At 30.7% G+C, this 16,849-nt stretch overlaps 3 protein-coding genes across 6 annotated transcripts; 1 reads left to right on the top strand and 2 right to left on the bottom strand.

Moving 5' to 3' along the window:
• Positions 1-1,814: 1,814 nt before the first annotated feature.
• On the bottom strand, positions 1,815-2,729 carry LOC130671347 (probable prefoldin subunit 4). The gene is made up of 4 exons (XM_057475187.1): positions 2,547-2,729; positions 2,325-2,429; positions 2,140-2,256; positions 1,815-2,062 (listed from the first exon to the last, which is right to left on the bottom strand). The coding sequence occupies exons 1-4, from the start codon at positions 2,583-2,585 to the stop codon at positions 1,910-1,912; spliced, it is 414 nt and encodes a 137-aa protein (XP_057331170.1). The 5' UTR covers positions 2,586-2,729; the 3' UTR covers positions 1,815-1,909.
• Positions 2,730-2,804: 75 nt separating this feature from the next.
• On the top strand, positions 2,805-11,551 carry LOC130671341 (sodium/hydrogen exchanger 8). 2 transcript variants are annotated; one of them, XR_008990507.1, is made up of 3 exons: positions 2,805-4,830; positions 5,468-5,900; positions 7,573-11,551. XR_008990507.1 is itself a non-coding variant. In XM_057475171.1 (3 exons), the coding sequence occupies exons 1-3, from the start codon at positions 2,956-2,958 to the stop codon at positions 7,595-7,597; spliced, it is 2,262 nt and encodes a 753-aa protein (XP_057331154.1). In that variant the 5' UTR covers positions 2,805-2,955; the 3' UTR covers positions 7,598-11,551. The 2 variants fall into 2 exon arrangements, 1 of the variants encoding a protein (XP_057331154.1); XM_057475171.1 differs by having other exon boundaries at positions 5,468-5,829.
• A 679-nt stretch (positions 11,552-12,230) lies between these two features.
• On the bottom strand, positions 12,231-16,758 carry LOC130671342 (SRSF protein kinase 3). Of its 3 annotated transcripts, none has more exons than XM_057475173.1 (6): positions 15,947-16,758; positions 15,652-15,871; positions 15,264-15,579; positions 13,740-14,411; positions 13,358-13,601; positions 12,231-12,556 (listed from the first exon to the last, which is right to left on the bottom strand). In XM_057475173.1, the coding sequence occupies exons 1-6, from the start codon at positions 16,168-16,170 to the stop codon at positions 12,268-12,270; spliced, it is 1,965 nt and encodes a 654-aa protein (XP_057331156.1). In that variant the 5' UTR covers positions 16,171-16,758; the 3' UTR covers positions 12,231-12,267. The 3 variants fall into 3 exon arrangements, with proteins under 3 accessions (XP_057331156.1, XP_057331157.1, XP_057331155.1); XM_057475174.1 differs by having other exon boundaries at positions 13,746-14,411; positions 15,947-16,754; XM_057475172.1 differs by having other exon boundaries at positions 13,358-14,411.
• Positions 16,759-16,849: the final 91 nt, after the last annotated feature.

Below are 16,849 nucleotides of genomic sequence, written 5' to 3'. Positions count from 1 at the left end.
AGTACTTGTACAAAGTAATGGTAGCAAAGCCGTACATAATTTTAAACCACTAGACTTAAGAGTTGATTAACTCGCGTTAAATGACTGTGCTTGTGAATTCTGTTACTAAAATTACTTGCGCAGGCATTTAAGTTTAAATGAAGCAGAGAATAAAGAAGAAGTAGAATAAGCAAAGAGATTAAAAATTAAATCACCGATACTTTTATCCCTTCTAAAAAATAAATTATTTAAAAATTTATATACTTATTAATTTATAGTGAAATAATTAAATTAATAAAATAGTTATTTTAAGTTTATTTATATTTTTTGAATTTCGTTTGCGTTAAAATATCAATTAAAGGCCAAGTGATTGTAAGTTGGCAGACAATCAAAATGTATTTAATAATAAACTAATTATTTTAATTATAACGTGTGAATTAACAATTAAAATTATAATAGAACAACTATTTTTTTATTTCAACAGGATAAAATCCTCGATACTAAATTAGCAATAGAGAATGCGTAGACGTAGTAATTTAATATGATATATAATTTCTCTTTTAAAGTAAAAATTTACAGAAAGCAAAGAGTTTTTTCACGATTCGAATTCCAGTGAACCAAAAAACGAAGGAGAATCCAAGTCGGGTCTTCTTCAAACCAATCATTTAAATATTTTGTGCAGGCATCAGTTGCTTACATTTTTTTTTCGTACATTATAAATTTTTACTACTCAGTTGCCTATCAAATTTATTTTTTACGGTTCTATTGCCTACATAAATATAAAGTATATAATTTAATTGCGGACAAAAATTATTGCAGACTGTTCTATTGCCTACAGAAAAGTAATTAATGATGTTCAGTTGATTACTATTAAATTGTATACCCAAATCAAAGAAATATCTTATCATTGTATGTAATCTTCTGATTTATATGCTGAGAAAATCTTGTACTTGTTGAGAAATTATCAACGTTCAAGACCGATCATTTAAGAAAAAATATATCAGAACCACAGTAGTCTTCAGAATAATAACTGGAAAACTTGACAGAGTTTTATTAGAAATTAGTGACTTGATCAGGTCATTGCTTGCATTGATCATGAGATTCGTCCCAAGTACTGATATTTTCCAGATTAGCTGCGTTTTTTTCAAGTGATCGGTTTTGAATGTTTTGAATAGAAATAAAAAAAAGTACATCCCCCTTCGTCCTGGTAACTGTATACACTAGTAGCTTGTCTTCAAATAATGTAATTTAAATTTTGTTTCTTTGTTATCTTATTTTTTTATATTCCAATATTGTTATTTTACTTTTTCCTCTTGGAAGACAAATTACAATGTATTATTTTATTTTTTTGGTATGCTAAAACTTGATGCCACACCATCATTTTGTTATACTTATGTATCTTACTGTGACCCTGTTACTGGTCAAATGGCTGTTGAGTCTCTTTACAAATTTTCTTTCTCAGGAAATAAATCAAAAAATTGTCTACATTAATTAGATATTTCTTTGATTTGGGTACACAATTAAATAGTAATCAATTGAACATTATGAATTATTTTTAAGTAGGCAATAGAACCGTAAAAAATAAATTTTAGGCAACTGAGTAGTAAACATTTCTAATGTATAAAAAAAGTAGGCAGCTGATACCTGGCAAAATTATCTCTGAGATTGTTCTGAGCAGGGCAATGAGATGTAAGTTAAAAGATGAGTAATATCGGGCTCATTCAGGAATTAGCAAGAGCAGCACTTGGTGATAAAGGGTTTTAATGATAATTTTCCGATGGAGATCATGCTGGCGTAGTTGAGTCAGTAGTCTAATTAAAGTTGTAAAAAAGTGATTAATTTGGGTAGTGGATTTTATTTTTATTGATATTAACAAAAATTATTTGTAGTTGAAAATAAAATTAATTATAATTTGAGTTTAAAAACTTGATTAATCTTCTTCAGCCTCTAAATTAATGTGGTTACCAAATTTAGCATACAATTGAGCTTTCAAATCGGTCATTACACCTTTCAGATCCGCGCACTTTAATTCAAGTAATTTTATTTCTGATAATTTTTTATCTTTCGCTTCTTCAAGGCATTTCTGAAATAAACAAACAATTATATTTAATTAATTAATTTATTAATAATAAGTTTATTAATTTAAAAATTTGTAAATACCTGAGTTTTTTCAACATCTTGAGATACAAATAAATCCCCAATGCGGTATGGGATTTTAGCATCATCGTCCATCAGTGAAAGTTCATCGCTTGCGTCTTGCAAATTTTTCAAATCATTCTTTAAATAAAAATAAATGAATTACTGATATTATTGATGAGTTAATTAATTAATTTAATATTAATTACCTGCTTCATTTTTAATTCTTCCTTAAAATCGTCCATTTGCGCATTTTGCTTTGCGAATTTATTTATTTTCTGCTGATCCTCATACGAAATATGAACATCCGAGTCCTTTAATTTATAAAATTATAATTAATTATTAATTAACATGTCAAATAATTAATTATTTATACTAACAAACAAAATTACTTGGTTAAATTTTTATAAAAATAATAAATAATTAATTACCGGTTGAAAAGCTCCTTGAGAATTTTTACCGCCAGCCATTTTAGTTATTTGAATTAATTAATTAATTTATTTATTAATTAAAAACACACTTCCTCCTTTTAATTTTATTATTAAAATATATAACAATATTAATTACAAAATGTATATATTTGGTAATTCAACATTCACATGAAAAATTGTCGGTACTGTCACTTTTTAACTTCCCTTCATTTGACTTCCGCAAGATGGCGCAAAATTCAAATTCTCAAGTGTCAAAAAAATATATGACATATAGGACATAAATTATTACGTGTGTATGCGTAATTGTAATTATTAGTAAATTTTAATTGTTTTATTAAAAAGTAATTGACATTTAGTGGGTAAAATTCAAAAAATTTAAATAATAATAATAAAAATATAAAATGTTTATATGCTTGACGTAAAAATGTCTAATTTAAATTTAAAATCACGTAAATATTACCAATGGTTATTTATATTACTGATAATAATAGACCTAGCAGCTGGAGATGACATAAAACCAGGACTAAATGTCACAATTACAACAGCAGCATCAGCGACGTCATCATCATCATCATCACCGACTGCTACAACTGCGGACTTGGAACCGTTGAAAAAAATTTTAAGTACCAATGTGACAGATGGTGTCAGAAGTGACAAAGTCTCCAATGTCAGTGTGACAAGTGATAAAGATAAAAATGTCCAGGTCCAGTCATCAACGAGTACCATGACCCCGACAGTGACACTGCGGTCTACTGAAGCTAGACCTGATCAGACAGCAGTAAATGTCACAACACCAGCAGCTGGGTCTGGAGGAACCAACATCACGAACGAGACCAGCACGACACCCAAGATTGATGTGGTGCCAGTGAATATAACAAACATCACATCAACAACAGCAGCTACGTCTACTGAAGCAGTTCTACCAGCGAAAGAGTCTGCAGAAGATGAACACAACAGTTCAATGTCAATATTCTTCGTGCTGTGTGTCCTAGCACTGGGTATTCTTCTAATTCACTTGATGTTGCAGACAAACTTCCAGTACCTGCCCGAGTCAGTGGTGATAGTCTTCCTCGGAGCCGCTATCGGTATGTTTATAAACTTCATGTCGCACAAGGACATCGCTAACTGGAAGAAAGAAGAAGCATTTTCACCAACAGCATTTTTTCTTGTTCTTTTACCGCCGATTATTTTTGAATCCGGTTACAATTTGCACAAAGGTAATTTTTTTCAAAACATCGGCAGTATCCTCGTGTTTGCAATATTTGGTACCGCAATTTCCGCGTTTGTAATTGGAGCTGGTATTTATTTGCTGGGATTAGCACAAGTTGCCTACAAGTTGAGTTTCGTCGAGAGTTTCGCTTTCGGATCATTGATATCTGCAGTTGATCCGGTAGCAACAGTTGCTATTTTTCATGCACTGGACGTTGATCCAGTTCTCAACATGTTGGTATTTGGCGAATCAATTTTGAATGACGCAATTGCTATTGTTCTGACGACGTCAGTACTGGAATCAAATAACGGAGCGACAACTGGCGAATCAATAGTACTTGGATTGAACAGATTTTGCTTGATGTTCTTCGCATCTGCTGGAATTGGCGTTGTCTTTGCGCTGATAAGTGCGCTGCTGCTTAAACACGTCGACTTACGAAAAAATCCATCACTGGAATTTGGTATCATGCTGGTGTTTACCTACGCCCCGTATGTTCTAGCAGAAGGCATACAGTTGTCTGGTATCATGGCTATTTTGTTCAACGGCATCGTCATGTCGCACTACACACATTTCAATCTATCGACTGTTACGCAAATAACAATGCAGCAGACCATGAGAACACTGGCGTTCATTGCTGAGACTTGTGTGTTTGCGTACCTGGGACTCGCGTTATTCAGCTTCCGGCATCGCGTCGAACCGGCTCTGGTCACTTGGTCACTTATTTTGTGTCTCATCGGCCGGGCAGCTAATATATTTCCGCTGGCCTTGCTGGTCAATCGGTTCAGGGAGCATCAAATCACCAAGAAGATGATGTTCATCATGTGGTTCAGTGGACTGCGTGGTGCTATTTCTTACGCACTTTCTCTTCATCTTAATTTCAGTGACGAAACTCGTCACGTTATCATCACAACGACACTAATTATTGTTTTGTTCACGACATTAATTTTTGGCGGGTCTACGATGCCGCTTTTGAAGTTTTTACGAGCGGAAAAAAAACCAACCACTGGAAGTATTGGCGGTGGGAGAAGAAAAAAACGTGATAAAGAAATTTCATTGAGTAAAACGAGAGAATGGGTATGTATATATTATATACTGAGAAATTTTTGATTATTTATGTTGTTTATAAAAGTCCAGGCTGGGATTCATTGGGGTGTCAATAGAAATCCGGCGGGTCCTGGTCGTTAATTATTTTGATAATTTATTAATTTATTTAAAATTGATCTAATGCCTTGATTCTCCATATTAATATATATATGGATGAGGTTTTTGAAGGATGACTGGGCAGCGACCAGGATAAATTTAAAATTAATTGTGGGGTTGATTTAATGGAATATAAAAAAACGGACCGATAGATGGGATTCAGCAGAGCATCAGTCTCTGCTGAGTCCTCAGACTAATTTATTTTTTTTAACACTGCATAATTATACATAAAAAAAATTAACTCAGCGTTGCATCTCAGGTTCCTTACACAGAAAAAAATATTTCTTGGCTCAAAAAAATTTTATCTCGTCTCCAGAAAATTTTCGATTTCAAATCAGAATTCAAAAAATTTCTTAGGGCAAGTACAAGTTTTTTTTTCTGTATGTAGGAACCTCGAGGTAATCAGACACTTTGTTTTGTCTATGGATAGACTGCGTTGACGTTCTGAAAATGCATATAAATTTTATTTTATTTACGATTTAAATTAAAATAATAATTTTTTTTTTTCTAGGGACAAACAATCGACTCGGAGCATCTATCAGAATTAACAGAAGAAGAGATGGACGTGTCGTTCCGACAATCAAGAATCGGTGGATTCGCACGCTGGGATTTAAAATTATTCATCCCCTTCTTCACCCGACGATTCACGCAGCAGGAACTCAAGGACTGCAAGTCGCAGATGACGGACCTGACGAACCAGTGGTACCAGGCGATAAGAATAAGCCCTGTCGAGTCCGATGAGGACGACGAAACAACGGCATCGACTGCACAATTGCACAACTTGAGCTCGGCGAATAAATCCGACGGAAATGCCAGGAGTGAAAGCCAGTGTATTACCGCGGGAGGAAAAAAAGGACGTCAAAATCGACACGGGTCTATATTGAGTATTTAAATAAATATATCAAGGGTGTGCCAAGTTTTTAAAAGCTATTGTGATGCTTACTGTATGTAAACGCCATACATTTTACGATAATTATACTACACATCATATATTTAAATAACTGGAATTTTATTTAAATATTGACTACTGGTTTTAAATAATTGTCGACTTTGCTTCAGCCTATTATTTTTTATTTAATGGGTGCTTTTAATTATTCAATTGAAAATTGAAAATTTTGAATTATGATAAATTTTAGCTCAGTTTCCAGCAATTATTTACCAGTAGATTTGAATTTTTATTTTAGGGACATTCTTAGACATTACCCCCACTTTTTAAAAATATTCAATGACTTTGAACTGCCATGAGCATTAAAAAAAAGTTAAAGCGTTGATTGAAAAAAGGAAAACTTAAAATTTCGTCTAGATGTAGATTTTTAAAAAATAAAGTAAGGGGCAGCCGATTGGCAGTCGTACGAAATTTGATCAATTTTAGGCTGCAAATTTTTACCAAATGTTCAACTGCTAATCAACTCCCTCTTATTTTGTTTTTTTTTAAATCGACATCTAGGCGAAATTGCAAGTTGTCCTTTTTTCGATCAACGCTTTAATTTTTTTTTAATGCTCATGACAGATCAAAGTCATTGAATATTTTTACAAAGTGGGGGTAAGTGGGTACTGTCTGCGAATGCCCGTAAATAATAATTTATTAATTTTGAGTGCCGCTTTAATTGAATGGTAATGAGACCAATAGCCGGGCAGTAATTGTTTTATTTTATAAATAAAAATGATAAAATAAATATATATGTATACATATTAGGGTGCTTCGTTTCCGGCGAAAGTTTGTTTTTCGTTGCTCATCAAGCAAAATATTATTCTTTATGTTAAAACAAAAATTCTTGCCAAGTTTGAGCTCATAATTTCAACCCAAAATACTTTCCATTTGATTTAAAAAATTCCCCATTTAAAGTAGACGTAAATTAGATTACTTTTTTTTTAACTTTCTAATACTCAGTTGCATTTTATAATATCAAAGCGCCGTTTGTTGCAATTTGTAGGGAACTTAGTGGTCTTCAAAAGTGCCCATAGTAACTTAGCTGTTATTCAAGCTGTTTCACGGGTGTCCGTTGCGGAAGTCATTTTTCCTATGAAATTGACATTTATCGGCTTGCAGAACGTAAACCAATGAAAGTACACTAAAAATGTTAATAGGAATTTTATAGGAAATTTTATTTCCTTCAAAAAAAGTCCTATGAGTCAAGTCGCTAAAGTCCATAGTTTCTGAGTTATAGTAATTTTAATAATTTGAAAAATACAATATCAAAAAAAAAATTACAATTGATATTTTATTTTTCAAATTATTAAAATTACTATAACTCAAAAACTATGGACTTTAGCGACTTGACTCATAGGACTTTTTTTGAAGGAAATAAAAATTCCCATTAAAATTTTTAGTGTACTTTCATTGGTTTACGTTCTGCAAGCCGATAACTGTCAATTTCATAGGAAAAATGACTTCCGCACCGGACACAAGTGAAACAGCTTGAATAACAGCTAAGAAGCACTCTAATACATATATATCAATATTTATAAATTAAATTAATTACAAATACTTGAAAATTTATTAAACTGTCTCGTTATTGGTCTCGTTACCCTGAACGCTTTATTGGAAATTAAAAAAAAATATTTTCAGTATTAATTATTTATAAATTAACTCACTCAAAGTATTATAATTTTCAGAAATTACGAGGATTTGTCAGAATAACTGATTGTCAATCCGGAAAAAAATATTAATTATCGCACTGTAATAAATTAATAAGATAATTTTATTTTATGATATCATAAAATATTTTTGCTAATTATTATTGTAAATAATGATAAATTTTAAGTCATTTTTATTTATATATTGTGCGGCAGGCCGTCTACACATTCATCAATATTTAATAGCGTCCATAATATGTGATCAATATAATTACTTTTATTATAATTATTATCGTTTATTTATAAACATCGTGCAGTTTTACTGCGTGCAATCCGTCACCAAATGAGGCGCGGTTTTAAAATCAAATTTTAAATTTAAAAAACCAAAAGCGCGCGAACGAAAATTATTATTTATAACAACTGTCACTTGAAAATTAATTATCATTAAATTTTTCAAAAATATAAAAGTACTCAGATAAAAAAAAAATTTTGAATTTTTTAATCCGATTTTAAAAACGAGCCTCAATAAATAAAATAAAAATGCACAATTAAATTAATTAATTAGTACATTTGTAGACTGAACGGCCTCAGGTTTTAATTATAAAAAATAATTATTATTTATATTTAATTAATTAAATTTTATTTATTATTTACGTACAAAAAAAAGGTTTTAATAAATAATTTATAATTATCACTAACATTTAAACAAAACTAACACTGTATATTGACAATAAAGTCATTTATATTAAATAAAGTGTACTTACTTAAATTTTATTATTATAAATTAAATATATCAGGGTTAATTATAACAACATAATAAATTAATAACTTTTTAAATTATTATTTATTTCGTTAATTATTTTATCTTCGGGTTTGCTGGTTGCAAGGAAGAATTCTACGTAAAAGGTTTTTTTTTTATTAATTATCAATATCAATATCATTATTATTTTTTTTGTTTTCTTTTTTATTGTAATGGATTAATAATTAAATGTCCATTAGACAGATTCAAAAAACCGACTATTTTTTTTTTCAAAAATTATTCGATGACGAAAAAAAATTCTGTTAAAGTTTAAACTCTTGATATTTAAATTACCCGCGTAATCGCGATTTTCGATTTCTCATTTAAATAACGGGAAATTTTTTTGGAGTCGAATTTTATCGGTCAGCGAATGAGTGTAGCGGAAAAATCAATAGATACTTTTTGTTGGAAATTGAACGCTCTATAAAAAAGGTCTCTTATCATTTTTTGATAAATTTAATTTTTCAAAAGTTATTGGATGTCTATATTGGGTTCATAGTAAATTTGAGTATTTTCTGACTTTTTTGGCGAAAGTATCAGGTATCAGATTTATTACAAAATGTTATGAGACATTTTTTGTAGATCTTTTAATTTCCTACAAATTATCTAGAACAAAGTTTTCAAAATTCCTGAAAACTCTTTAGTTATCTGCATTTAAATGTCAACTCGTTCAAAGAAATCATATCCGGCAGATTTTTATTACTTTTAAATGCAAACAACAACTGAAGAACTTTCAAAAATTTTGGAAACTTTATTCTAGATAATTTGTAGGAAATTAAATGGTCTACAAAAAATGTCCTATGATATTTTACCATAAGTCTGATAGTTTCGCCGGAAGTCAGGAAATACTAAAATTTACTATGAATTCAACTATGAACTTAAATAACTTTTGAAAAATTAAATTTATCAAAAAATAATAAGAGAACTTTTTTGTAGAGCATTCGATTTCCAACAAAAATGTCCATTGATTTTCCGATCCACTGATTCGCTGAGTGATAAAATTCTACTTAAAAAAAGAATTTTCCCGTTATTTAAATGGGAAATCAAAAATTGCGATTACGCGGGTAATTTAAATGTTAAAAAATAGTCGATTTATTTGAATGTCTAATGTCCATATTTACTCTTAATTGGGCACATGTGGGGAATAGGCAGCATCTACAAAACACATCAACGATTATCGTTTTAATCACTCACGTCATTTATTCCACTATATAATTACTAACCTTTTTATTTAATTAATTTTAATTAATAATTCATCATTTATTTTTTTTTACTTCATTTATTAATAATTATCCTCCTAACTAGAGCAAGTTACTAAATTACTTAAATTTTTCAAAATACAAAAAAAATATAATTAATTAAATTTTGCTCTAGTAGTTTTTAAATTTAAAAATTTAATTATCCCCGTAACGACAAGTTGTTGAGTTTCTAATAAACGTGATCAGGGAAATCTATTGGAAATAAAAATTACAATTATATTTTACCATTTAAATTTTAATTAATTAATTAGTCAATCAATTAATTAATTAATATATATATTTATATATAATAAATCAATGTAACTTTGCTGTTCTTCACTGCACTTAATTGCTATCAATGCAAGTTAGCAAAGCAATTACGAATTTAATTTTTTTTTCTATTGTACATCAGTCAAGAAGCAGCATCCGATGCGTCGGCATCTCAAGTAATTGTTCATTAATTATTAATTATTAATAACATGATATTGAAATAAATCTCAATTAGTTTTACAATAATTATTATTACTATTATCATTATTAATTATAAAGACAATCTACAGTACTGAGATTTATTTCACCTGACAGGGAAATTCTTAGTTTAAAACGTAAAAAAATTAAACAATAAATAAAACATTAAAAAAATTTTAAGGGAGTAAGAAGTCTGAGATACAAAAAATGGAGCATATTTTTGTCATTTTTTTTTTTCAGAGCATCTTCGCTATTAAAATTCTTAAAATTTGTGACATTATTAAGCATCACTCCAAGAATATTCTGCTAAATTTTCATAAAAAAATATTGAAAAATAAGCCAATGGTAGAGGGGAGAGACGAGTCACCTTAAAAAAAGTCTCTATGCCGTAGGCAGGATAACTCATGGCTGCCTTATCTGAATTCAGAAAAACCAAAAAGATTTCTTTAGTACACAAATTTATCTTAGATTTGAACGAAGGATTTTTTTTTCAATATCTACTTATTGTTTAATTAAACAAAAGCAAAAACTTTTGGCACAAATCAGAGTTTTTTGATTGCACCTTTACCAAAAATTCAAAAATGAATATTTAGTTTATTCCTTCGTTCAAATCCAAGATAAACTTATGTACTAAAGAAATCTTTTTGGTTTTTTGATTTCAGATGAGACAGTCATGAGTTATCCTGCCTGCGGCATGGAAACTTTTTTTGGAGGTGACTCGTCTCTCCCCACTACCACTGGCTTATTTTTCCATATTTTTTAATGAAAATCTAGCAGAATATTCTTGGAATGATGCTTAATAATGTCACAAATTTTTGAATTTTAATGACGAAGGTACGAAAAAAAAAATTCACAAAAATATGATCTCTTTTTTGTATCTCAGACTCCTTTCTCCCATTAATGGACGAATTTAGAGCAGCAATTCGCCTTAATTAATTTTTAAGTCAATCGGATCTATTTACAATCGATATTGCTTTTATTTATTTAATTATTAATTATAAAGTTTTAAAAAATGCGGCACTTGTGATAAATTTGAAAATTTTATAATTAATGTCATTAATAAATAAAATATATAATTTAGTAATTGTAAAAAAATTATTATTCAATGCCAGTTATATAAAAATTTTGATTATCCGATCGACTTAATCAATTATTTTTATTATTATCATTAATCATTAATTGTTTTTTTTTTTTACCTGATTATTAAATAATGCAAGACGCGATAAAATTACACTACTTAATTATACTGTACAGCAATGATTTTAAATTGATGATACATTTATAATATATATATTTATATATAATTAATTAATTAATCAATTAATTAATAATAATAATTTCAAATATTTAAAACAAGAAGACAATAATTGGCGGGTCTTGGTCTTATCGGCAAGACATGGAGACAAAAAAAAAACAATTACAGTAAAACTATTTAATTAATAATAAAAAAAAATTAATTATTATTATTAATTATTTATTAATTAATAAATTACGAATCTCGTTCAAAATAAATCACATGTTCAGTGCGTTTATGATTCCCAATATCTTACATTCTAATTTAAGTCATCGTTGCTAAAAAAAACATTTTATCAGAGCAAGGGTACGATTTTAAGTTGCAGTACAATAATAATTATAATTATTATAATTATTACAATTAACGTCTGCTGAGAATTTAAAATAAATTTTCCACTTTTAAATTTACAAACAATTTTATTTATTTTAATCGCGAGTATCACAGACCGGAATGTCAAGGCTACTTCTCGCGGGTAATTTAAAAGCTCGATACTAATTATTATTATTAATAATAATAAATTATTCATATCATATATTTGTTGTTCTTGTAATTATTATTCTCAGCAGAAAGTTGGGTCGTCAAACGTGATAACTACAAAAGGAATATTTTGTGTTAATTATTTTTGTACATTATTAATTAATTATTATTATTATTATTGAGAATCATTTTAGCTACAGTTCATAACTGCAACGCATTGGTGTTTTTTTCAAAGAGGAACAAGACATTTATATTAAATATGTAATGTAATAATTAAAAAATCCGTAATTACTGATTTTCCTACATGAGATAATTAACGACTAAAAAATTTGTGAAAGCTTTCAAAAACTTAATTGCTGACTCAGCAGCTTCAGAACTTTGTCATGAAAAAACTTCTTTTTTTTTTTTTATTATTTTATTATTATTTTCTTTTCTTTTTGTTAATTATTATTTTCATTTCATTTGATCTGGAGCCACGGGTGTTTGAGGCATTCGGCGGCAGTTGCGCGTACATTTGGATCAAATTCAAGCATCGGGGTAAGAAAGTCTGCAAATTCACGAGCTTCGCTGGATGTCCAGTCGTATTTTTCAGTCAATACCTCGTACAGACCCCATGGTTTGAGACCAGTTATGTGTTTCAATTCGCCTTTTTTATTGAAAAACGCCTTTGAGTATTTTCCAGACAGTGCAATACGACGAGGAATTTCACCAAGTAACTCAATAATGTGAGCTAGATGATCTTCATCTCTGTAAATAATTAAAATGTAAATAGTTAATTTATTTTTTACGGTTAACGGGGTAGCCACTAGGAAATGATTTCAAATTTCCCTATTTCCCGGTTTTCCAGTAAAGTTTATCACATTTTCCCTGATTCAGAAATTCAAAGTTTTTATTATTTTTTCATTTTTGATAATTAAATCTGATGATTAAATCATGAGAAACCAAAGAAAGTCAATAAAATAAATTAATATGGCCTACTTTTGATTACTCGATGTTAAAAATACGTAAGTTAAAATATTTAATAAGACATTTAATGATTAAAATAAATTCAAAGTACACAAGTCACAAAAATTAAGGGATATTTAAAAAATTACAAATTTTTATGTGATTTTCCACAGGCTGTAACTCGAAGGAAAATGGTCGTACGACAAAAACAAAAAAGGCAAATTGTAGCTTCAAGTGTTTGGTTTTCTGATCTGGTCTTTAAATTTTTTTACTATGCACGATTCTGGAGTAATCATAATTATCGAAAAAAATTTATTGAAGCCCGTAGACAGTTTCTGAGACGAGCATAAATTTGGAAATTTTTTTTCTATGGTTTTTTAAGGATTACTCCGGAACCGCGCGTGATAAAAAAAATTTAAAGACCAGATCAGAAAACTAGACACTTGAAGCTACAATTTGCCTTCGAGTTACCGCCTGCCAAATTTTCTTAAAAATTAAAAAATTTTGAATTGTCGCAATTGCCGGTTCTTTTCGAAATTCCCTGACATTTCCCAGTTTGTAGCCATCCCTTGGTTGAATTTATTATCTAACATAAATAATTACCTAGAATAATCAGCGCCACTGTGAGGTTCAAATAAATAGTCACCAGTTGCTAATTCAAAAGCCATGCAAGCTGTTGACCAAATGTCTGCTGATGTGCTGTACCCAGCACCCAACAATACTTCCAATGACCTGTACTGCCTTGTTTGAATGTCTTCGGTAAATTTTTTGTGAACCCAACACGCGTTACCTAGATCGGCAATTTTAACTTCAACATCGCAGTCAACAAGCGCTGGATCTAGTGGAGCTACGGACATACGTTTAGGATGTTTATTATCCGCGGGATTAATAGTACGCGCATCACCCCGGTCATTTGGACCGGCACCACTACCACCACCATTACCACCACCACCACCACCACCACTAGCATTGTTACCCCCAGTACCAGTACCAGTATTGATGTCACCAGCAGCTGAAGTGAGACCGTCACCACAGGCTTTATCACCACCAGAAATTTGAGCGCCGCCAGCAGTCGACTCTTGATTTATTAATCCTAATGATTTGTTGTTATCTGATGATGATGATGACAATGTGTTCTCCATATTGTCTGAGCTTGCGCCAGTTGCTGAATCAGTGACAATTCCATTGACACCTCGATGAGGTGAAGTAATTACTGGATCAGATATATCCGGTGATTCTTTGCTTTCGGTGTTGTCATCAATACTCTCGGTGTTCTGATCCGGGTCCGTTGTTGGACTATTGGTCTCACTCATGCCACCCCCACTGGTATCACCATTGCCACTGGCATTGCTTCCGTTCTGCGTGTTATTAATATTTTTAGATCTCTCTTCTAGTTCTTCAATCTGCTCCATTTGTTTTTTCAACAATTCGTTTTGCCTTTTAGCTTTTTTCTTCAACCGTTTCTTTTTATTTTTTGACATTTTAGAATTAACTGTCGGCTCTTGAAATTTTTTCGGTGCTGTTGACACCAAGGATACTGGCAATTTTAAACCTAGAGAGTGTAATTCCGTTGCTACGAATGCCAATTTTCTTATATAAGTTTCATCAACACATATCAATACATTCTCGGGTTTAATGTCAGTGTGGATTATTTTACCTGAAACATTACACAATATATTTATAAATATTTTGATCCATTCAATAATAATAATTCAACTAATATTTATTACTATTTGTAATTCATGACACTGAAGTTAGCTGACGTCTAATAATTTTTTGATTTTTTTTTAAATGATAAATTTAAAAAAAATTCAAAAATTGCACCTATAGCTCTTTTAATTTTCTACATGTGCATTTTTTTTTTTTTTTTGTAATTGTCCACTAGTACACTTGGAAAAATATTGACGAAACGATCAGAAATTTGTCATAGAAAAAATATCGGCTACAAAAACTTGACACAAATGATGACAAAGAATTTTTTTATTGAAATGACTTTTTTAAGACGAAAAAAGAATACAAATTCCCTATGAGACCTAGGATCAAAATCTCTGTGTCTTATTAAGGGCAAAAGTACCATTTCCGGCCACTCGATTTTCGGACATTTAATCCTTTATTTAAATTAATAAAAAAAAACCTCTCAGTTATTTTATTTATATTTTTCCAGTGTCCAAAACTGGGACCTCTACCCTATAAAAAAACTTGGCAGACACAAAACGAAATTTGTCTTGTCCTTTTAAACGACATCTTAAATTTGTCTCTGTACTACTTGGATTTTTTAAATTCTTAATTGTCTTCAAACTTCAGGATCATCGTAATAACAAAATAAAATAATGGGCGTGTTCAGAAATCCACTGGAAGATAAATATTCAACTCCTGCGTTCAGAAATATCCTCTGGTCGTAAAACCCAAGGAATAATTCGACATTACAAAGGTACTAATCACCTGGACAAGTAACTTTTAATCTCGAGTGTATTTCTGAACACCCAATTTATTTAAATATCCCACTTACATTTATTGTGTAAATAATCAAGACCTTCAAGGACCTGCCTGATTATGCGCCTGACATTATTGCGCGGAATCCCGCGGTAATTTGATTTAATAATTAACTTAAGAAGGTTGTGCCCCAACACTTCGAAGACCATACAAACATGCAACCCATTAATACCACTGATTTTAAAATCCGTCAGTAGTTGTACTGTTTTATTACGCTTTGGATCATTCGGATCTGTATCGCGTACATCCTTCAGTAGTTTTATTTCATCTAATGCTGTTTCGGTAAAATGTGACGCTGACTTGACAACTTTCAGTGCAACAAATCTTTTATCCTGACAAAATATTAAATGTCGTAATTAAATAATAAATAAATTTAAAAAGTGATAAATTATAATTTGTCTTACTTGTAAATCCCAACAGAGCCAGACAGTTGAAAAATGTCCCCAGCCAAGTTTCCGCGTAACGTGATAACGATTTAAAAAAAGATCTCCTATTTTAACTGGATGATAACCACCATGACAGTAATCACTGCTGTCTTCCTGTTCTTCTTCTTCTTCGCTGCTATAAAGGTCATCCCCATCATCTTCAATTGTCTCATTACTTGAACTATGACTTGGTTCTAACCTGTATAAATTTATTTATTTATTTACAAATTAATCATCATTTATTTTAAACTTAAATTTTAAATAATAATCATACCTATTTCCATTATCAGTAAACGGCCTCTGGCCATTGCCATCCTGATTGCCCTGCCGAGCAGCGGTAGCTGATGATGTCTTAGAACAATGTGCTCCCGATGAATTATCAGTGTCAGCTTGTGAATTACCACCCGACTTAGCACCCTTTCGTTTAGTTGGCTTGTATCTTTTTTTTTTAGCCTGAATCGCCAGGACTCGTCTATTAACAGACGCCTTGGTGCTCATCCCGCTGCCACTTTACGTCACCGTCGTTATTATCCTCGATTTATTTAAATAATTATTTTATAATTTAAGACACACGTAGTTATATTTTATGAACCTTGTTAATGGATGATGATTAAATATATATCACCACCGTTGTTCCAATGGCAACCACGACAACTTGCGCAATAGTTCACCAGACTTATCACAGTACAACAACAAAATGTTTATCGTTGGATTTCTTGAGCGCATCTATTCCTACAACCACCAGCAATTTTAAATAATTAGTTTATTATTACAACTTTTTAATTCGTTGCTTCAGTTACCACTTTCGCGGGTTTTATTTTTATTTTACTTTTTTTTAAATTAAATCTTTCATTTCATACCCTGGTTCCATAGACCCGTGTCTCCGCACTCCGTGTTCATGTAATGCAATATTATAATTATAATGATAATGTTTTATATATATATATGTATGTATATATTTATATATTTGATTGTATTATATGTGTATGATGTCTCGGTGCCGCACACGCTCTTTACTTTTCCTCGAGGATTCGCTCTAGCTGATGACCGTTCGTCGTTCGGCGGTTGTTTGAGTATGGCCGACTTACGATTCACTTCATACCCTTCCTTCAGCTTTCAACATGTAGCTGACCCATCAGACACCAGCTATTGCCCATCCTGCTCTTTAACATTTATC

This window comes from Microplitis mediator, chromosome 7, assembly GCF_029852145.1.
Source record: "Microplitis mediator isolate UGA2020A chromosome 7, iyMicMedi2.1, whole genome shotgun sequence".
Lineage (NCBI taxonomy): Eukaryota > Metazoa > Arthropoda > Insecta > Hymenoptera > Braconidae > Microplitis > Microplitis mediator.
The sequence above is the reverse complement of the archived record's forward strand: the minus strand, read 5'-3'. Positions and strand labels throughout refer to the sequence as shown.